We start from the raw sequence: 23,006 nt of genomic DNA on the forward strand, positions 1-23,006 counted from the left end.
ATGTTTCCATTCAAGAATTAATATTTTATTATATTGTTACATTGTGACATTTAACATAATTTTCATTATGTTGGGTAGTTGTTGCTTAATATGTTCATGAACTTTTAACAACATCAATATTTTAAATTTAAAATTCCTAATTAAAATAAATCAAAAAAATTAATATGAGCATGTGTGAAATCTTTAGAATATGCAGAATGGAGTGTTTTAAATTTGCATTTATTTATTCTCTTTCTCAGTCCAACCATATCGGTGCGTTTGGCTCGCAGCGAGTCTTTGAAAGCTCAGGGGGAGGGGCGTCGACGAGGAGGCGTGACAGGGGTGGAGTCTGTCCCGCGTTCCCGTAGCGACGTTGACATGGAGGACTGTGAGGAGAGGGAGGGGCCGGGACTGAGACCGTTACATCACAGTGCCTCGTCTTCAGCTTCCAGCAGCTCTGCACGGTACAAAATACATTTACGTTTACTGGTTTTGCAGATGCTTTTTTTAATACAAAATGGCAAGTGAGGAATACAGCAAGCGATTCATCGTGAAGAGGCAAATAAGCACAAGAAGTGCTCACAATACAAAGTCTCAGACATTGCTTAGAGTAGCATAAGCTAGAATAGGGAAGGATTAAAGGAAGTGAAAGCATAGATTAGTTACATTTTGAAAAAAGGGGGGATACTATCAGGATTACAAACGTTTAATTTAAAATTAAATAAATCATTATTTTGCCATAACACATATTAAGCGCTGCTTGATTATACAGTATTTCCTGGTTCTGTTGCCAGTGAAGAGACACCCTCTGGTGCATGCGCAAAAGACACCGTCTACAATCTCCTCAGACACAAATTGAATCACTGCTGCTAGTTGAAACAATGCTTCCCGCGGGGAAAAATGCTTTCAATTCATGGAAATTTTGCTGCTATTTTGTTTTCAAAGAAGAAAATGCAAACAACATGGTTGTACAGTGCAAACTCTGCCTTCCAGCTACGAAAACGCTTTCTTTATCAAAGGACTAAAAAAATAATCTGTAATACCATACTGTAGCCACTAGATGTCTGAATAGCCCTTTACATGCGTTTAATTATATATAATATCAGGACTTTGTATTCCCAAGTTGTGGAAATGAGACACTAGTGCTTAGTTTTAATAGGTTTTAAAAGTAACCAAAATGTTAAACATTAAAATTAAAGCAAAACAAACATACAACAATATTTGATCTGAGCTAGTACAGTTTGTTTCTGATCTGATGTGACTTTTAGATTTTTAAGCTCCAAACGACAACAACAATAATTATATTGCAATAGATAATTTATCAGATTTGTAAAATATTTTTGTTGAGACCCATTCAAAAGTATGGAACGTGTAACATTTAAAAACTTTAAATAAATTTAATTTTAATTATTTTTTAGTAAATATTGTTGTATGTTTGTTCTGCTTTAATTTCAATGTTTAACATTTTGGGTACTTTTAAAACCTATTAAAACTAAGCACTCATGTGTCATTTCCACAATTTAGGAATACAAAGTCCTGATATTATATATAATTAAACGCATGTAAAGGGCTATACAGACATCTAGTGGCTACAGTATGGTATTACAGATTTTTTTTTTTAGTCCTTTGATAAAGAAAGCGTTTTCGTAGCTGGAAGGCAGAGTTTGCACTGTACAACCATGTTGTTTGCATTTTATTCTTTGAAAACAAAATGGCAGCAAAATTTCCATGAATTGAGCATTTTTCCCCGCGGGAAGCATTGTTTCAACTAGCAGCAGTGATTCAATTTGTGTCTGAGGAGATTGTAGACGGTGTCTTTTGCGCATGCACCAGAGGGTGTCTCTTCACTGGCAACAGAACCAGGAAATACTGTATAATCAAGCAGCGCTTAATATGTGTTATGGCAAAATAATGATTTATTTAGTTTTAAATTAAACGTTTGTAATCCTGATAGTATCCACCCTTTTTTCAAAATGTAACCGTAATCTATGCTTTCACTTCCTTTAATCCTTCCCTATTCTAGCTTATGCTACTCTAAGCAATGTCTGAGACTTTGTATTGTGAGCACTTCTTGTGCTTATTTGCCTCTTCACGATGAATCGCTTGCTGTATGTGTATATATGCGTATATGTGTATGTAGTGTGTGTGTGTGTGTGTGTGTGTGTGTGTGTGTGTGTGTGTGTGTGTGTGTGTGTGTGTGACCTTGAAGTAATCCAAAAGTAATCAGATTACATTATTTTTTTATTGTGTTCTTGGATTATGTTACTGAATACTTTTTTTTTTATGAAGTAATTTGTACTGTAACAGAATACATTTTTATAGTAACCCTCTCAAGCCTATATAAATATAATCAGTTTCTAACTTATATTTTATTATTTCAGATCGTTTGAGAACCCGACACCGCCGTACACGCCTCGTTCTCAGCGAAGGTGACGTCCCGCAGCACATATTCTCGGGCGCAGTATATGCACTGGTTCCTCTGTTTCTCTTTCTCATTCTTTATGGTCTGTCTGTAGGGTTGTGGACACTCCAGTGGCTCTGTTACCGGATGCTCCGGCTTTAGAAGAGGACGTGATCGACTCGCAGAACTGGCAGGAGACGGTGGAGCCGCATGTGCTGATGTCACTCACTTCACGAGAAATCGACAGACAAGCCGTCATTTACGGTACTCGCTTGCACATGCACGCACAAAAATCAAGGGTTTTATCCCACATGCACTGATGCATGAGAGGCGTTTGACTGACTAATGCCTCGTTTCCACTGAGCAGTTCGGTTCGGTACGGTTCGGAGCGGTACACCCTGATCAGGCTTGCGTTTCCACTGCCAACAGTACCCTTACTTGATAGGCGTGGTGTAGCCGGAAAATAGTAAGCAACGTCATTCTCGCGCGAAGAAGAAAACGATATAGTAAACAACAACTGAGGACATACTACAGCAGATCTTGTTCTTGCTTCTCGGCTTGAAGCTGTCTGTCACAAGAAGACGAGCTTTGCTTTCTGCACACCAACATTCAGCATTTCAGAATACCAAGTACGCAAAGTTCAGACGACTATGCAGCAGCACCTACCAGTAAGCGGAGAGCGGAGGAGAAAACCCGCGTAATTTAAAAACTATTTTATTGTATCATGAAATGTAGTTTTAAAAGTTTTTCAGGCGAGAATGTAGTTGTTTAAATCGCAATTCTGTGGTTTACTTATAAAGATAGCGCCTATTAGAAAATTTGATCTAACGTTATCGGAGTTGTGAGATCCAGGCAATCACCGGGCGCTCAGTGTTAATGTACCCGGCCGAGAGCAGCTGTACCTCGTCTAGTCCTTCTGACATTCGCCGCTGGCTCAGATCTCTCTGTAGTGGTTAAAAACGAGATATCATTCATCTTCTGTATAACGGCCGATCTTTGGTCTCATGAATTTATAATTTGTTCCCGGGCAAATCGTTTTGGCTGAGGGCAAAGTGAAGTTTCATAACTATATATTTATTTAATTTTACCGTTGTACTTCGTGCGCTACGTTTAACTGAATTATTTGCTTGTCTTTATTTCTTATTGTAGCCTATAGCTTCTTATATTTTATACTTATACTTTTATAATGGACTTTTATCAAAAAGAGAAGGTTGTTTTGTCTTATTTTATTATAGGCTACATACAGTGAAGATAATCAGAATACATGCACATATTGCCTGAACCTCACATTAATAGGTTTAATATTTTTTAAATAAAAACGAAAAGAGGCAGGGTTGTGTTTTATATTTTGTTTTGTTATATAACCTACATGAAGTGAAGATAATAAATGCACGCGTTGCCTGGACCACATTTGTGTGTGGCGCCTCTTGTGTTGTTATTCTCCTTGTAGCACGCGCAAGTGACGATTCTCTGTCAACCAATCAACGTTCTGCAGAGAGTAGCTCCACCCTTTTGGTACGGTACTGTTGTGCTTGGTACCCCAACGAAAGGGTCCCAAAAAAGTGGTACGGTACGGTTCGGAATTAGGGTACCATTCACAACTTTTGACAATGGAAACGGCAAAAAATGCGTACCGAACCGAACCGTACCGCTCAGTGGAAACGAGGCATAAAGGTAGACTGTTTGGAAATCTGTTTGAAAACAGAAATTTTCCAGTTATGTTTTTTGCTGTTTTGGTGCAGAAATGATATTAATTACCATAGACAGTGATTTTAATAAGTAAGCTTTGGATAAAAGCATCTACTAAATTAGTAAATGTAAATGTAGTAAGCATACAATGTATATGAACAAGTCTTAAGGCCCGTTCACACCAAGAATGTGTTTAAACTTTAAACATAACTATAACGATAACTATTAGCATCAACACCAGTGCACAATCTGTTCTGTTCATTATAAGTGCGAGCTGTAGTTTTGTCGTCTAGCTCCAGCATGAATGAGCACATTGTTAGCATTTTTAACCCATTGGACGATTTAGCGATTTAGTATGTTGTTAGCATGTTTTAGCACATTGCTAGCGTAATTTAACATGTTGCTAGCATGATTTAGCATGTTGTGATCATGATTTAGCATGCTACTAGACGCATTTCTGCTTTTAAACCCTTGGCTTTCGTTTGTAATTGTTCATTTGCATTGCAAATACATTGCTGAAACTACATAGTTTTACTTTAATTATTTATTTTAAAAAAATGAGTAAAACATCACAATTATTCTCTTTGCTAATGGATATTATGCCACAATTACAGTGATAGAGCTGAACTTGTACTGTGCCTAGAACATTGAAATTTTTTATTTTTTATCATGCCTGTGTTCAGCATCATTTTACACGTGTATGTTTAAAATGCGGTCAGCAGAAGCAGCGCTGACCCTGAATTACTAGAATGTGACATTTACTTTTTAATAACAAGCAACTGTTCGTGGAGTAAACAAAGATTTGTGCCTCATATAAATTTTCACCCATTTTGTTGTCGGCATCTGAATAAAGTAATCCAATCACCAAACAGTCTGACAAAACATAGTTTTCTGAACTTCTTTAATAAATGATATTATGTTTACAGATGTACGGTGTGAAATCTCAATACCTGACTTCCTAGTATTAATTACCAGCCCAGGGTGAAGCATAAACTGTGGGAAATGCTAGATAACCCGGGGTTACCTTGCACTCAGATTGTCTAAAATTGTTTGTAACAGATCCATAAGGCGTCTGTCAGGTGTGGCTCTCTGACTCTGTAATGAGCAGCGGTTCTCCTCAGGCAGGAGAAATGAGCTTTCTGACAGTCCCAGACATGCCCGTCTCATCATTCTGAAGCTGAGACCTAACCATCTGTGTTTTAAGATGATATGTGTATGAAAACTATGCCAATCAAAGTCATTTATGATCTCAGATGACCTTAAGCCTCAGACTACAGTGTGTTTATGGGTAAAATGGAAGCAGCATGTTTTAATTTGAATGTTTTTAGGAAATTGTAACCCAAATCTTAGACTGTTTTGAGACGTACATGTCATGACAAAACTCAATACTGACTGTGTTAACAGAATCAAGACAGAATTGAAGAAATTACACTCTCAGATCCTTTTAAAGATTAAGATCTTGGTCTATTTTATATGGCATCTACTTAAAGTATCACTAAAAATATTGCTTAATTAGTGTAACCAGTCTTAACCAGAACAAAATATCAGTTATTGGTGTTATTAATGCTTTACACTAGCTACGTTTCCATTGATGTATTTTTCTGTGAATTTTGGGATGTTGAAAAACACTGGATGGAAACACCAATATGCAAATTAAATCCTAAAGTGCACATAAAAAGCATGTTCTCAATTGAAGCGGATCATTTTTTTAATCTGATAAAAACTGTCCTAATCTGATGGCAAGAAAAACATGACAACATTTGTTATTATATTTCATCTGCACAGGGGGAAAAAAAAAGAGTCCAGCTTTGTGCTAGTTTTCCATTAAATAGTGATTTCGTTTTATTTTGAACACTTAGGATTGAAACAGTGCATTATTTGCAAATGTTTTATGTGATATTCAAATTTTTAAGTTAAATTTAAAACTTTAAATGGAAATGGCTACTGTTCTGTCCTGTTACAGTAAAAAAAAAAAACTACATTTTAAAACAAACAGAGATAAATTACATTACAGATCAAATCAAATGATTTAAGCATGCACACTTTACACATAAACACAAAAACCTTTCCATTATATGAATAGTTTAGTTGTATTATTTTAGCCTCAGATGGTTTCATATAAAGACGTTTGCATCTGGCTGACATGCTTTAGTTTCTCGGCTGTGTTTGTCCTGTAGAGCTGTACACCACGGAGGCTTCTCACCTGCGGACGCTGAGGGTTCTGGATCAGGTGTTTTATCAGAAGATGCAGAGCGTCCTCAGTCTGGAGGAGCTGTCCTGTATCTTCCTGAACCTGCGTCAGGTCTATGAACTACACGGTCAGTGGTCACGCATTTCTACCTCTGCTTGCGGTGACATTTTTGCAGTGTGTTTACAAACAGAGTAATTTTAATAGCAAATCAGCTCAATTTAAAGCAGAATATCGACTTTGGATGTAATTTTCTTCAAAACTTAAGATAAGACACTACAGACAAAAACTTTTTCATGTTTTTTCATGCACTGATCAATTATAAATTTTGGGCTTTACATAACGTGTTGCTTCAGCCTGGTGCAAAGAAAACATGCAAAATATATTTTTAAAGGGTTAGTTCACCCAAATATTAAAATTATCCCATGATTTACTCACCCTCAAGCCATCCTGGGTTTATATGACTATCTTCTTTCAGACGGATCCAGCCATTATAATGGTTGTGAATGGCTGCCCAAATTCTGAAGACACACAAAAAAATGCATCCATCCATAAAAAAAATTATCCCTATGACTCCAGGGGGTTAATAAAGGCCTTTGAAGCAAATCGATGTATTATTATTCTTCAATGAGGAAATTTCTTTAACATTATTGATTATTATATTTATTATGATGTTGTTTTACTTTAATATAAAATAAATTAGTATATATTTTTGAAACTGTATATTTGAATATACAGTTATTGCAATATATAGTATTACTTTTTACATACATATATATATATATTTTATATATATATATATATATATGAACATTCATTTTATTTTCATAATTTAAATATTTGGGCTTTACATTACGTGTCGCTTCAGACTGGTGGAAAGAAAACATGCAAAAAATATTTTTAAAGAGTTAGTTCACCCAAAAATTAAAATTATACCATAATTTAAGGCTGGTTCACACTGTGCGATTTTGGCCAAGATTTGGTCGTCTGAGACAAATTTTGCAAATCCTAAAAGATTCCTATAATCCTAGCCTAAAATCTGTTGTCTTTGATCGCTAGTTTGACATGTTCACCGACAGCCGGTTAATGACCGTTGCGATCAAATTTTACCTCTGACGAAATTCTGGCAGTGTCAGAAGATTTGGCACACAATCCTCCAGTGTGACTTCTACGACGAACGTCAAATTGTCTTCTTTTTTCAAGACAAGCCGTGATCAAAATTAATGATAGAGATGTCGTTGTTAGCCACCATTTCAGTCCCGCGTGTAATGCAGCTCACTGTCAACGAATGTGTATGTTTTGATGATGTAAAACTCCGGACAAGTTTTCATGTGCGCGTCCGTTTTTAACGCGCTTTGACTGTCGTGCAGTCTGACATTTAATGACAGCTGAGATCCCACAGTGTGACATGAGGATCATGTTCGTACAGTCTGACAAGTAACCATCGCAAAGGACTATTATAAATCGCACAGTGTGAACCCGGCTTTACTCACCCTCAAGCCATCCTGGGTTTATATGACTATCTTCTTTCAGACAGATTCATTCAGAGATATATCCTTAGTCTTCCAAGGTTTATAATGGTTGTGAATGGCTGCCCAAATTCTGAAGACACACAAAAAATGCATCCATCCATAAAAAAAATTATCCATATGACTCCAGGGGGTTAATAAAGGCTTTTGAAGCAAATCGATGCGTTTGTGTAAGACAAGTATCCTTAAGGCACAGATTAATCATTTATAATAAATACTGCAATATTTTTTTAAAGCTGCAGTCTGTGATTTTTGGCCCTCTAGCGGTTAATAAACTGAACTGCACGCTTCTTGCGGAAGAACATTGTAGCCGGAGCTACTTTTCTCCATGTGTGTCTATGGCGAGTCACGCAGTTACTGTGATACTCTGCGGCAGACTAAATAGTCTAAATAGTCAGACTATAAACACTTATTATAAGCAATGTTCCCTCTAATTTTTTTTTTCTCGCTGAGCAAAACTTTTCTCTGTTGAGTGCACATTTTGCCACCTGAGCAAAAACTTACTTTATATCAGACCTGTACAATGAACGTAAACACACACACAAAAAAAAATGGTTTTATCATGCAACTGTAACATTTAACTTTAATGTGCCGTTTCTATTTTATTTGACCCTTGATGTAACTTAGTGATTTATTAAATATGTTTGAAAACAAGCAGTTCAGTCACTAAATTAAGCACATTTTAGGTTACTTGAGATTTTTTCACATTGCTGTATTAACTGTACCAGTCTTTACCAAGAAATTCTATTAAAAAATAACTTCTGCCTCCTGCAGGACAGTTCAGTTCTTTATAATAATATAATATGAGCAGTTACATTGATGGTTTGGAACAACCATAATGTGTTTTTGTACCGTAAATTATTAGCAACAGACAGTGTTAAACCATCAAAATTACATGTTCGTTGCTTATGAATTTCCCAGATTTTATATACCAGGAGGTTAAGATTTTTCGTGGCAAGGAGCCCTAAACAATCACCTTGTGAGATCATTTTTTTTATTAGGCTTACATTATAATATAATAAAATATAATATAATATTTAAGTATTATAAAACAAATGAAGCATTTAAACTGATATAATACTGTATATCAGATGCTTCCATTTGTTTTAAAGGTCCGTGTTTTTTTTGAAGCTTTGATTGTGTTTATAGTGTGCAATATAACATGTTCATGTTTCGTGTGTAAAAAAAACACAGTATTTTCACATAATTTACTTATCTGTATACCGCTGTTTCCACTGTCATAAAAACGGGCTGATAACTTCCTTGTTCTATGAAGTCCCTCTTTCAGAAATACGCAACGAGTTCTGATTGTGCCAGCAGTTCCTGTGTTGTGATTCGACAGCAGCTTAGCGCTCCTTGCCCGGAAAGGTCACGCCTCTTACCATAACGTGGAGATGCACAAAGTTTTACATGTGGATTATTGTGGTGTTGTGCCGAATGAACACAAAAGACAATAATTCACGAGAGACTTAACTCTTTAATCTCCACAAGCAGCGACAGAAAATGTACAACGTTAGCACTCACTCAGAGTACCTCATACGGAAAACAGCCATAAACATAAACATAGTCCCCTCTTGTGGCCATTATGTGCACTGCAGTCCAACATTAACAATTGCAGTAAGGATACCACAATTATAATTTTCGGGAACCGAGTTAAACATAAATTGTAACCATTGATCTCTAAGTACAGCGTGCCTGGGAAGGCCAAACAAAGGTGATTTGCCTGCGGGATGAAAATAACACAGTTTCGACGGCATGGCGACAAACACACTCTACAAACGCAACTCTTGCTCTTCTCCGTGGGAGCGCAACAAGACCACGCCCCTTTTTTGTGTATTCCTGTGGGCGGAGGTTAGTCAAAAAACTGTTTTAGTGACGTCATTAAAGAAGGAAGTAGAGGGATGTAGTCCAAACTGGCCGTTCGATGTAGGCGACTTCTGTTAAATAAAATATCTCGCTTGGCATTGAACTTAGAGTATAAATAAAATCTGTAAAATTTTAAAGCTCAAACAACAACATTACACACTAACTAAAGTTTGAAACATGGGATCACGAAGAACGGGACCTTTAATATATTATATAGTGAAAACAAACTAAACAGGTCTGATGGCTAAATATTTTTAAGAAAAGTGAACGTTAACTCTTTGATAGTTATCTAAAAATCCCTGAAACCCACATCACCACCACACACAAAAATCTATTTAAACTGAAGTATATCACTGATGTATTTTGAGTTTGCAAGCTACACCTGTGGTGTGTGAGTGATTGTAAATGTCATCCGTCATCCGTTATTTCCGCCACTTTTCATTAAAACATGACATTTTATTTCACATTTCTTTTCGTTTCACATTGCCTCTCCTATTATTTAGTCCACAAACATTACAGTATTTTTACCGCAACTGATTTGGCTCAGGGCCAGCCAGCTCACACGCGCTTAATCGTTCTCTTTCTATGAAACCTGTAAACCGCATTCACCGGTTCCAACTCTATAGTGACAATAACTCTATAGTGGTTGTCCAGAGCACTGCAATTATTTCTCATCTAAACTACTACTATCATTTTTCATGTCTGTTCTCTGCGCGGCAATTATTTTTTCTGTGCAGCGGCTCGCACGCAGCTTAGAGGGAACGTTGATTATAAGTGTACTATGATTCAGGGTAAGACAAAAGCAGTTTGAAAAATGGATTCATGTTGTACATTCTCATTTTATAATTTTTGTAAATTTTGAACACAAAAAAAGTTGCGGACTGCAGCTTTAAATTAAAAAAACCAATAATTGTCCATTTTGATCTTAAGTGCTGATGTACTTTTGTTGTTTTCTTTCCCAGCGAACTTATGCGAGTCCATGAAGAAGCGCAGGGAAACGCCAATCGTTCAGGGAATCGGTGACATCATGCTGGCTAGAGTGAGTGACTCCTTCCTTAACACTTCTCCTTTTGTTTGAGAAGCATATGAGCATGAAGCATATACACATGCTGTATTTGTGTGTGTGTTAGTTCGAGGGAGAGGCTGGAGATCAGTTTGAGGAGCAGGTGTCCCATCTGTGCAGTCAGCAGAGTCAAGCGCTGGAGCTCATCAAGAACAAGCAGCGCAAAGACCCTAGATTCTCCCACCTCATACAGGTAACGCATGCATCGCATCCCTGACGCGCTTCTCCTAATCATACATGGATAATGATCAAGCAGTGCAATTATTTTGATTGTATCATGTGCTGTGGCATCTGACAATGTGATGTTTGACAGGAATGTGAGGCCAGTCCTCACTGCCGCAGGTTACAACTAAAAGATCTGCTGGTGTCTGAGATGCAGCGCTTGACTAAATATCCACTGCTGCTGGACAACATCATCAAATACACAGAAAGTGAGTGAAACACACACAAATCATTATGATTCTTAGATTTAGGCTAAAACAAGGTATCTTAGAAATCGTTTGCTTATTTGTTTGTGTGTGTGTGTGTAGTTTCCTCTCCTGACCTGCAGCTGCTGCAGAGAGCACAGGCCTGTTGCCGTGGAATTCTGCAGGCTGTTAACGAGGACGTCAGGGAGACGGAGCACCGGCATAGGCTTAGCCAATACCAGCGTAGGCTGGACCTCACGCCTCTGGAGAGACAGGCCAATCCCGCCGCAGCACAGTTCAAGGTACGAGCCTGTTCTGTGTCCTTCACATGTCCCGTACGCCTCATTAAGGACTGTAATATCGTTCTTCATGCTGTCGCTTCTCTCTCGTCTTCTCACAGAATCTGGATCTCACCACTAAGAGGATGATCCACGAGGGGCCGCTCACATGGAAAGTCAGCAAAGACAAAGCCATCGGTAAAAATGTTCAGTGCAGATGGTATCAGAACAGAATCATGCTGCTGAAATTAGCTAAAAATCACCATGTTAACCATAGTGTCAACAGAAATATAGGTTGTTGTACTATAGTAAACTGTCCTAATGTACATTTTTGTAAAGGTAGTTTCTTCTCAAAGTTCTCAAAAATAAATATTCAGGGATGTGATTTTTTTTTTTTTCTTTCTTTTTTTTTTTTTCTTTTACAATACAATAATGTTATTGCAATATTAATATTTATTTGTTCATTTAATTTATAGAATTTAAATAAAATAATAATTATTATTATTATTATTCAATGGGGAAATTTCTTTAATATTGTTATTGATTATTATATTTATTATGATGTTGTTTTACTTTAATATAAAATAAATTAGTATATATTTTTGAAACTATATTTGAATATACAGTTATTGCAATATATAGTATTACTTTTGCTATATATATATATGTATATAATATGAAAATTTGTTTTATTTTCAATAATATAAATTATTTAAAAATATATTAAATTATTAGTACTTTATAATCATTCAATAGGGAAAACTTTAAATATTATTATTATTATTATTATATTGACTATTATATTTTATTTTAATAGAAAATAATATTTTTTGGAAACTGTACATTTTAAAGCAAATGATCTGTAAAAAAATATGCAAAAATATATTTCCATTTTTCCATTTTCTGTTTTTATTTTACTGTATGATACTATTTTTACAATATAATTTTTATAATTGAAATAATATTATTTTGAATTATTATGATTATGATGATTTTTATTATTATTATTATTATTATTATTATTATATGGTCATATTTAGTGGGGAAAAAAAATCAAATCCTAAAGACACAGACTGAACACTATTTTTTTTTTTTTTTTTTTTTTTATTAGTTTTTTCTTATTTTTAAATATATTATTTTAAATTGTGTTTTGTGTGTAATTGTTCCAGAGATCCAGGCACTGTTGCTCTCAGATCTGCTGGTGCTGCTTCAGAAGGGTCCAGACGAGCGGCTCATCCTGCGCTGTCCGTCACGCTCGCTGGGTGGAGTCGGGGGCGGAGCTACAGACCTCAAAACACCATTCTGCCCCATCGTTCGCCTCGACTCCTCCCTCGTCCGATCAGTAGCGACAGGTGAGAGTTCAAAGCCATGCATTTATACTTGCACATATAGACATATTCAACATTAAATCAAGTTCATTCCAGAGCATTCTTTAAATAAAAAAACTAAAGGATATAGAGATGCTTTCATACATTTCATGAACTTTTATACAATAAACTTTTATACAGACAATAAAGCGCTGTATGTTATCAGCACATCAGAGAGACAGATCTATGAGCTGGTGGCCGGGACGTCGTCAGAGAAGAATACGTGAGTCTCAGCTGATTCCTCATTGGCTACTTTTGTTTGATTGACATGATTGCAGCCAATTTATTCCTGCTGTCATTATTATGGGTGAAATGGGCAGTTTATATTAGCAGTCTATACTGCATCTAAAACCATTTTAAACAATGCTTTTCTAGTTCTTTTCAGTGTTATTTTATCAATTTTGCATGCAGCTTTTATGAAATAATATTGGTTACAATAATGGTACAAAAATGTTCAATAAGTGTTCAAAATCGTGTGTGCTCAAATCGATGCTGTCGTGTGTCAGTTGGAAAGACCAGCTGGAAAAGACAATCGCTTCAGCCACTCAAGCATCAGGATCAACCAAACTAGGATTAACATTACGGTACGTCAGCACAGCATCAGCACAGAAACAATGAAAACTACAGCCACGGCATCATTCTCTCTGATGAAACTGTGACTGCTCTGTTTCAGGTCCTCAGGTGTGCCGCCATCTGCCAATCAGTTAGGTAAGATTGACCGATGAGGGATTTATATATATGATGTTTGGAGATTATATTTTTAATGTCAGTACATACACAACAGTTCAAATGTTTGGGATCAGTAAGATTTTTAAACGTCTATTCAGCAGGTATACATTCAATTGATCAAAGGAAAGGAAAGACACATTTTATAATGTTACAAAAGATTGATATTTCAAACAAATGCTGTTCTATTGAACAAAGAATCCTGAAAAATGAAAAGTTTCACAGTTTCCACCAAAATATGAAGCAGCACAACTGTTTTCAACATTGATAATATGTTTCTTAAACACCAAAAATAAAATGATTTTTGAAGGATCATTGTGAGCATAAAGACTGGAGTAATGATGCTGGAATCACAGGAATAAATTACATTTTAACATATATTCACATATAAAAAAGTTATTTTTTTCAAATTTTTTTCAAATTAAATAAATACAGCTCTGGTGAGCAGAAGAGACTTCATTAAAAAAAATTAAACCTTCATGACCCCAAACTTTTGCAAGGTGTTTATAATTTAATAACAGCACATGAATATGAATATTTGTAATTTTACACAATATTTAGTCCAATAAGGAGTGTTATTATTAACATGGCTGTCTGTAGATTTGGGGAAATATGATTTTCTTAATAAAAGTTGATATTGTGAGTATTTCATCAGTACACATTATTCTGAGGAAGAAAATATGTCTTTGTGATCAAAATGAAATAACTTGCAAAACTAAGGCCTGGCATTTCCATTTCAAGAATAAGAATCTTTATTGTCATTGTATAGGTACAATTGTACACAACAACGAAATGAAGTTCGCGTCTCTAAAAGATGCCCAAAACAGTAAATAATAAATAACTAGTAAAATAAAAGTAACACAAGACCGTATAAATTAAGAAATATATTAAACAATACATTTTTCAGTGTACTGTTTTTATGGAGTTTTAATATTTTCATATTTTTATGATATAGTGTTTTTCATATTTTCCTGCTCTCCTCTAGATGTGTCTCTGTCGGAGTCGTCCGTGTCTCTGGAGAGGGACTCTGCCAGTGATGATGAATGTGCTCTGAGGCCCACCACACCCACAGACCAATCAGAAGCGAGCTGTCGCGAGGATGGGGACGGTTACCTCCAAACTAAAACTGGTGTCGCAGAAGCTGCTCTTCAAGATGGTGAGCGATCCCTAGTGTTTGCTTGGGCTCACAGAGGCACAGTACAGCATGAACTCTGGCCCTTAGACAGGAAGGGACTTTCTGATTGAAAAAAAGAAGCTAAAAATAAAATAAAAATACTACATGAAAAACTTGTACTTTAAAAAAACATAAAGAAAATTTGAAAAGTTGTCTTGGTATCAAACTTAAATGTAATAAGCTTCTTTAATTACTAAAATTACTAAAACTGAAGAAGAAAGCTAAATAGAAATCTAATAAAACTAATAAAAAATACTACCAAAAAATGACGAAAATAAAACCTGATTCAAAATATAGAATAAATACTATAATAATATATAAATAATACTTCAGTAACTCTGATTGGAACTTAAAAAAAAAAAATACTTTATGAAATAGAAATAGTCTGTCTAAAATTAAGTACTGGTTTTGCACATAATTACTTTTTTGCACATATAACTTATAAAACAGAACATATAAGCAGAATTGTGTTGTGAATGTCTTAACTTGCTAAGTGACTGAAACAACTCTAAAAGGTGAATTTTTCTCTTGCTTTCTCAGTGGAAACCCTCAGACAGCTGATCTTCCGAGACCTGGAGGACGGATGGAGTCAAGATTCAGATGACACGCCCACAAATGAGACTGCAAATGAAAGAAGCTCTTTTACAGACAGACCGGGGGCGGAGTTGTCTGAGCCCGTCCCTAGTGAGACTCCCAGTCAATGGGGTGAGGAGCCTGTAGAAGCTCCGCCTCTGGAGGTGCTGCAGCCTGCTGTTCAGGTTGTGAGGAAAGGTAAACACTCAGTGGTGATGCTAATCAACAATTGCCACAATATTATATGATGATCAGCAACTTAACATTTATAGTTCTCTAGAACAACATATAATATAGTGATTAAAGTAATATTTTATGTTTAGTACAGCTAAAGCTCTGTGGACTGCATGCTGTCGATCACCACAAAGGATCATTTCAACTCGTCCCTCAGTTTATTAAAGGTGCCCTAGAACGCTTTTTCAAAAGATGTAATATAAGTCTAAGGTGTTCCCTGAATGTGTCTGTGAAGTTTCAGCTCAAAATACCCCATAGATTTTTTTTTTTTTTTCCCTTTTTTTTTAACTGCCTATTTTGGGGCATCATTAAATATGCGCCGATTCAGCGTGCTTCCCCTTTAAATGCTCACGCTCCCCGCCCCCAAGGTCGCGACACTATAATACATTGCAAAGTTCGCACAGCTAATATAACCCTCAAAATGGATCTTTACAAAGTGTTCGTCATGTAGCATGTCTAATTGCGCAAGTACAGTAGTTATTTGGATGTTTACATTTGATTCTGAATGAGTTTCATAGTGCTCCATGGCTAAAGCTAACATTACACACTGTTGGAGAGATTTATAAAGAATGAAGTTGTTTATGAGTTATACAGACTGCAAGTGTTTAATAATGAAAATAACGACATGACTCTGATCTCCGTGAATACAGTAAGAAACGATGGTAACTTTAACCACATTTAACAGTACATTAGCAACATGCTAACATTTAGAACATTTAGAAAGACAGTTTACAAAATCACTTAAAATATCATGTTATCATGGATCATGTCAGTTTTCATGGATCATCTGCCATTTTTCACTATTGTCCTTGCTTGCTTATCTGCATAAAGTCTGTGTGCTCCTCCAGACGTTAATACTGGCTTGTTTAATGCCTTGAACATGGGCTGGCTTAGGCAAAAGTTGGGGGTGTACATATTAATGATCCCGACTGTTACGTAACAGTCGGTGTTATGAGATTCGTCTGTTCTTCAGAGGTCTTTTAAACAAATGAGATTTACATAAGAAGGAGGAAACAATGGAGTTTGAGACTCACTGTGTGTCATTTCCATGTACTGAACTCTTGTTATTCAACTATGCCAAGGTAAATTCAATTTTCAATTCTATGGCACCTTTTAAAAGCAAAAATCACAAAAGTTTACAGAAATGCACTTACAATAGAAGTTTTTGAGCAAGGCCATGCACCAATAAACATTAAAATACTGGCTAAATTATACTGCACTTATACTAGTCACAAGACTATACATGTCAACATTATTAGACTAGTGGGATTAAGTCTAAGCAAAGTTATAACCAGTATTTCAACTCCTGACAAAATGCTCTGGAACCTTCAAGAACGCTGCCTACTTTTATTATAAGTGCATTACTGTACTTTTAGTTTGTTTTTACAAACTGAGGGACATTTTTATTATTTATAAATATTTTCAATTCTAATTTTATAATCATAACTGCTCCTATAGCACCTAGCAACCACAGAGCAACTGACTCAGACTTTTAAGTATATTTCTATTTATTTTATTTTATTTTTATTTCAGTTTTAGTATCGTAACTTTTCTCATTTTCAAGATTTTAATCTAATATTTATATTTCACTTTATGTTAGCTTAATTTCAATTAACCAAAATGATTTTTAATAGTTTAGTTAAAAAGGGAACTTAGATGTTGTGGCTGTAAAATTCTTTAAGCTGTACTTAATTTTCAGAGAATTGAAGAGTTTGTCTCTCTTTCCCCTCTGTCTGTCTCTGTCTTTCTGCATGTGTTCAGATCTCACTGTGATGAAGCTTATGTGATTTAACACACTTTTCTCGTTCTCTCTTTTTGCTACTTTTCCACAACACACACCTTTCTCTCTCTCTCTCTCTCTCTCTCTCTCGCTCTCTCTCTCTCTCTCTCTCTCTCTCTCTCTCTCTCTCTCTCTCTCTCTCTCTCTCTCTCTCGCTCTCTCTCACATGTATGGTGCTCTGGCTTCTTGTATTTGTCTGTGTCTAACTACACACACTACATAAATGCACCTCACACCATTGTTCTGCACACTTCTGTCACACACTCACACTCTCTCCCTCTCTCTCAAACACTCACACATAATCACACACACACACACACACCTTCTACCTGTCTTTCACACACAGTCATGGGTGCGGGCTGTTCTCTTCCTGACGACATCACCGATGATGTCACCGCCAGCCAATCCTCTCAGGACAGAGGTGGGGCTTAATTTATGGTACAATACCTATTGGCAGATGCATTCTGGGCCGGTTTCCTGCGAACAGTTGTGACTCGTCTCAAACCTCATCGGTTGGCTGTGAAATATAATCTAGGATGAGATTTGGTTTCAGTTTTGGAAACCGGTCCTGAATGATCTGGAATCAGTCCATTTCTGTTTCTGTTGTTCTTCTTGTGAGCTTTAACGATAATTTCAGCACGTTTACTTTTGTAATCAACAGTGTGATTATGAGAATATGAGAGAAATGTTGTATAAAATCACAGTCAACTGTGATTATTAATAGTCAGAAAGTTACAAATATAATTCAAAAAGAATTTAAATTATTTTTTTAAATTTTTTTTTTTTTAAACTAACTAAATGTGTTAGTTATTTAAGGTATATTTGATGTATTAATTATATTATTTTAGTATTTATAATGTACTATTATAGTGTACAATCAATTTTTATATTTTCAGTTTTCATTTCAATTTGTTTTTAATAATTTGGTTTTCTCATTTTTATTAGTTTTTGCTTTACATATTTCTTTTTAGTTTTTATTAATGCTGTCAATCGATTTAAGAAAATTAACTAATCACACATTTTTCTGTAATTGCGATTAACCGCACCTAACATTTTAAAGGTTTTTTTTTTTTTTTTTTTTTGTGTCATACTTTAACATTGAATCTCCAAATTAATAGAAACAACATAGACTACATTTTAAAATATTTCTTTAATGGCATCTTTTTGTGAATGAAGGCCAGTGTAAGTGATACTAATGTCTCTATTAAATTGATTTTGTCCATTAATTATAGCCATTCAACTTTACAATATAATTGAAAGCTATCAATTTTAATATTTAATAGGCTTTAAAAAATCTTCGCATAAACCTATTGTCATAAATGGCACATTTACTTTCCTTTGATATATCAGGGCTCAACGCTAAGGGTTTTTTCTACTGTCCCAGTCAAACCGGCTCAGATTTTTAGCTTCCCTAACAAAATGCTCAAAGTTATTGTTTTCATTGTTTTTGACCCATGTAACCTTGTAAACAATGCTTTAAGATTTCAGGTAGGTCTAACTGGTAGGTCACTTTGTAAAGAAACACTACGTGCCTGTAGACTGAACAAATCACGTTTTTACACGAAGCCCATTTTCAAAAGTTTGCATTTGCAGGCCCCCCAAACGCTGTTGTCGTGTAAATGAATGGTCAAAACACATAAAACTGTTTTCAGTTTTTAGTTGAAAACTATTAGAAAATGTTTCATTTTATTTATTTATTTGTTTGTTAATGATTCTGCTGCGCTACTTCCAGGAAACATGTTTTATCTGGTCATGCCCAAAGAGCAATCCAGCGCTCTCACAGACGAGAGCAGCACAGATGAGCTCAAAGACTCGGACGCGTCTGAGAACAGCCATCAGACGAGCAATGTGTTCTCATCGTCCTTCATCAACGAGGAAGAGGAGCAAGAGACGCCCTGCCTCTCTCCAACTGACCAGTCGCTGACTGAGACTCTGAGTCGAAGGGAAGGGCTCGGCCATTCTCAAATGAGCATCCAGCGGCATGTGATCAAGAACGTGGACGAGATCTTTAACACCATGGAGGAGCTTATGAGGAAACTGCAGCACCTGAGGGTAAAACACAAACACACACACACATTACAAACATGTCCATGCATGCCCAGGCCATATTTGACCCAAATACAAAACAAAGAAATTAAAAAAAGAAATTGAAGCCTGAATTAAGCACGTTTTAAGTTTTTGTTAGTAGTTTCATTTTTTGCATTGTTATTATATTTTTATTTGTAAATGTAAATTATATTTGACAATTGTTAACTTCAAATTTTACAATTTTGTGATAATTTACCCACCCCCATGTCATCCAAGATGTTTGTCTTTCTTTCTTCAGTCGAAAATAAAATAAGGTTTTTGAGGGAAACATTTCAGGATTTTTCTCTATATAGTGGTCTTCAACAGTTACCAATGGGTTGAAGGTCTAAATTGCAGTTTTAATGCACCTTTAAAGGGCTCTACATGATCCCAGACGAGGAATAAGGGTCTTACCTAGCAAAACGACCTGTCATTTTCTAAAAAAATGAAATAAAATTTATATACATTTTAACCACAAATGCTCATCTTGCACTGCTCTGCGATGCGCCACGCATTACGTAATCATTTTGGAAAGGTCACGTGTGATGTAGGCAAAAAAAAATAATTTTCTCCTCCAACTTCAAAATCAGCCGTCATCGTTGTTTTACCTTTATTTTTTTTTTAAATGCCGTTCGACTAAGTCTTTGCATGTTCACACGTGACCTTTCCAATGTGATTGCGTCATGAATGGCACATCGCAGAGCAGTGCAAGTATTCCTCGGCTGGGATCGTGTAGAGCCCTTTAAAGGTGCATTGAAACTGCAATTTGGACCTTCAACCCATTGGTAACTGTTGACGTCCACTATATGGAGAAAAATCCTGAAATGTTTTCCTCAAAAACCTTAATTTCTTTTCGACTGAAGAAAGACATTTCAAATGACATAAACATCTTGGATGACATGGGTGTGAGTAAATTATCAGGAAATTTTAAAATTTGAAATTAACTAATCCTTTAAGCAGGTTTCATGCCCCAAAAAAAACAAATGTAGTAATGTCAAACTGTATTATTTAAAAATGAAGTAATTATATATTATAGTAATTTAATTAATTTTAATAAAAAAAAAATTATTAATGCAAAATAAAATAAGATAAGGGTTGTTTTTTGGCTTTTAAAATCATATTTTATTTAGTTTTATTTTATCATACTTCTGGTGATTTTGCAGTAAAAATGTGACTTGTTTTTAGTGATGTAGTTGCAAACTATATTAAACATTTAAATTACGCTAAAAAAAGTACAGATTTTAATTTATGCTGACTTAGATATTTTTTACATTTATTTATATTTATATTATCAATGCAAAAAAGTGTTAGTGACCCATATAAAATTTTGGGGGGTGATTTTTTTTTTTTTTGTGGCTGAATTGTGACTTGTATTTATTTTTGTGAGATTCAACCTGGTATATAAACATGTTGTTGTAAAACAATGTTGATTGTTTCTTTTCAACTGTTTTTGTAGGACATTGAAGCAGATCACTACAAACTTCTGAAGAAGTTAAGAAAACCACTTCCTGCTGGTAAAATGTCAATTGATCTCGTCGACAAGTCTCCCGCAGCAGTCCGAATACCATCACTGGACCGAGGAGCAGGAGATGGTGCGGACATTTTGATCTCAAAAACTGCTTCTAATGAGTTTAACGCTCTCACCGCTTTTTTGAACGTGTAAATCCAATTTCAAGTGCAGAAAATGTGTGTAAAGTCTGCAATTCCCAAGTTGATAAAGTAAATCTTTGTTGTTCTTACAGGTAAGGAGGGCGTCTCAACAGAACCAGCCCAGCCAGAAATCCAGTCCACTGGTTTCTGATGGTTTACACTGGAACTACTCGAGGACTTTCATCTCGCACACACAGACTCATGCAAACACACACTCTGCACTCTATGATGTAGCCCCTTCCCAGCATGCCTTGCTCCTGGAAGCACCATCCAGGTTGAATTATGTGTTGTTTGTGTCAATTCGTGACTTGAGAAGGGACGGACGACCCTTCGGCCTGCGCTGAGAAAGAAAGGATGGAAAAAGGAAAGTGGCGATTCAAGAGAGAAAATGAAATGTTATTGGTTGATTGAAGAACGTGATGCGTGAAGAACAGGAAGTGAAACGCAAGTGAAGTAGCACGGCTGAAGACATGACTCTGTCCTTCGAAGGAAACCCCAGCACTTTACCTGCTGTACGTCTGTTTCTCCTCCATTCAGCTCGTAAGGAAAGTCGGCAATCCAAACGGGCGTCGTTTTCCATCGTGAGCCGCATCAACCTGAGCCGTTTCCGGCGTTGACAAATTCAGGTTCTTTTGCACTGGGACCCCTGTGGACATAAAAATGGGGGCGAATTAAGGATGTCTCATGAATATCGTTGTTCGTTAATATAGTAGCTTGTATTTGATTACGTAACACTATGCGAAAGAAGGAAAACAACAAAAGGTGAAGGTTTTGTTTTAAATTTTTCCGTGTGCTATGGAAGAAATAAAATATCCAACAAACATTTGTTCTGTTTCTACGCACACTATCGCACAGCGTGTGACTGGACTCCTGTTTATATCGCACAGGAAAAAAAGGGGCGTGTTTATGAATTCTGACATCATGTCATGTGACCTGCAAGCTGACACATTTGTATTACGTGTAAATACTGTGAACGTTTGTCCCTCACCGTTTGCGGTAGTTCATTCGTAGCTCAACGAGTGCTTGAAACACAAATGAAGGGATCGGGAACTCTAATAAATAAAAACGTAACTTTTACGTTTCGATACGCAAGCGTCTTTATAAGTGTTTAACTCGTCCGCCTAACCTGCCAAAGGAGGATTGTTACCTCACCTCCTTTTAAGTTTGTTTTGTTTATTATTCTTATTTTGTATTTTAATAATTGTTTTTGCGAGTTTATGTGCGACTGCAGAAAGTTTCTAACGTGGATTGAATTCAGAGACGTTGCTTGTATGGATAACTACTGTTAACTCAGGTGGAGAAATGTAGATGTGATTTCTCTCGTTAGCTTTAACTCTTTTTTTTTTTTTTTTCCCATACATTTTCTTCTCTTCTCCTCTTTCGTTTCTTGCCTCATTCCTCCATCGTTCCATGTTCATTCATACTCGTCAACGATTTGTAAAAGTATGCTGCACAACGAAGAAACCGTACTCGTGCGAACTACTGTACGTAAATGTTTGTTTTATTTTTATTGGCATTCACTCATGTAATATAGTTCACGGCCTGTTTTATATGTTCATTTTCTGTAAAGCTCTAGTCGTTTCTTTAATTTTATTTTTGTAGATATGACAAACAAAAGATGTGTAAATTATTTTCTCTCCCTCTTTTTAAAAATGGCGAGATTGTTAGATGCACAGAAGGAAAATGAAAACTCATGTTAAAAGAAACCCATTTGTTTTGTGAAATTAAAAATGTTTAAAAAACGTGCAGTGTGTTTTTGGTGGTGAATTTAAGAAACATTTCTGCTGTTCAAAACCTGTCTGAACTGATTTACTTCTCGCATTCCAGTAACTTTATCTCTGATAATGAATGAAAACTGCTTTGGAATTGGATACAACCTTTGAAAACAGATTCAAGTGGTGGAATTGATATCTTTCAATATTTTACTTACAATTATATACAGTGGGTAAGGAAAGTATTCAGACCCCCTTAAATTTTTCACTCTTTGTTATATTGCAGCCATTTGCTAAAATCATTTAAATTCTTTTTTTTTTTC

General features: G+C 35.8%; 1 protein-coding gene across 5 annotated transcripts in view; it reads left to right on the forward strand.

The window, feature by feature from the left end:
• arhgef11 (Rho guanine nucleotide exchange factor (GEF) 11) overlaps nt 1–22,689 on the forward strand; it is a 39,888-nt gene extending 17,199 nt beyond the window's left edge. For 2 of the 5 annotated variants that reach the window (XM_067399791.1, XM_067399792.1), the window contains 19 exons: nt 240–443; nt 2,361–2,408; nt 2,496–2,644; nt 6,247–6,387; nt 10,615–10,691; nt 10,783–10,908; nt 11,029–11,146; nt 11,246–11,424; nt 11,523–11,598; nt 12,570–12,752; nt 12,909–12,990; nt 13,274–13,351; nt 13,441–13,475; nt 14,479–14,649; nt 15,208–15,438; nt 17,601–17,675; nt 18,987–19,306; nt 20,778–20,913; nt 21,064–22,689. In XM_067399791.1, coding sequence (XP_067255892.1) covers nt 240–443; nt 2,361–2,408; nt 2,496–2,644; nt 6,247–6,387; nt 10,615–10,691; nt 10,783–10,908; nt 11,029–11,146; nt 11,246–11,424; nt 11,523–11,598; nt 12,570–12,752; nt 12,909–12,990; nt 13,274–13,351; nt 13,441–13,475; nt 14,479–14,649; nt 15,208–15,438; nt 17,601–17,675; nt 18,987–19,306; nt 20,778–20,913; nt 21,064–21,122 — 2,488 coding nt within the window. In that variant the 3' untranslated portion in view covers nt 21,123–22,689. Of the gene's footprint in view, nt 1–239; nt 444–2,360; nt 2,409–2,495; nt 2,645–6,246; nt 6,388–10,614; nt 10,692–10,782; nt 10,909–11,028; nt 11,147–11,245; nt 11,425–11,522; nt 11,599–12,569; nt 12,753–12,908; nt 12,991–13,273; nt 13,352–13,440; nt 13,476–14,478; nt 14,650–15,207; nt 15,439–17,235; nt 17,407–17,600; nt 17,676–18,986; nt 19,307–20,777; nt 20,914–21,063 lie in introns of those variants that run through there. The other 3 variants (XM_067399793.1, XM_067399794.1, XM_067399795.1) reach the window with 3 other exon arrangements.
• Nucleotides 22,690–23,006: the final 317 nt, after the last annotated feature.

This window comes from Chanodichthys erythropterus, chromosome 11, assembly GCF_024489055.1.
Source record: "Chanodichthys erythropterus isolate Z2021 chromosome 11, ASM2448905v1, whole genome shotgun sequence".
NCBI classification, from domain to species: domain Eukaryota; kingdom Metazoa; phylum Chordata; class Actinopteri; order Cypriniformes; family Xenocyprididae; genus Chanodichthys; species Chanodichthys erythropterus.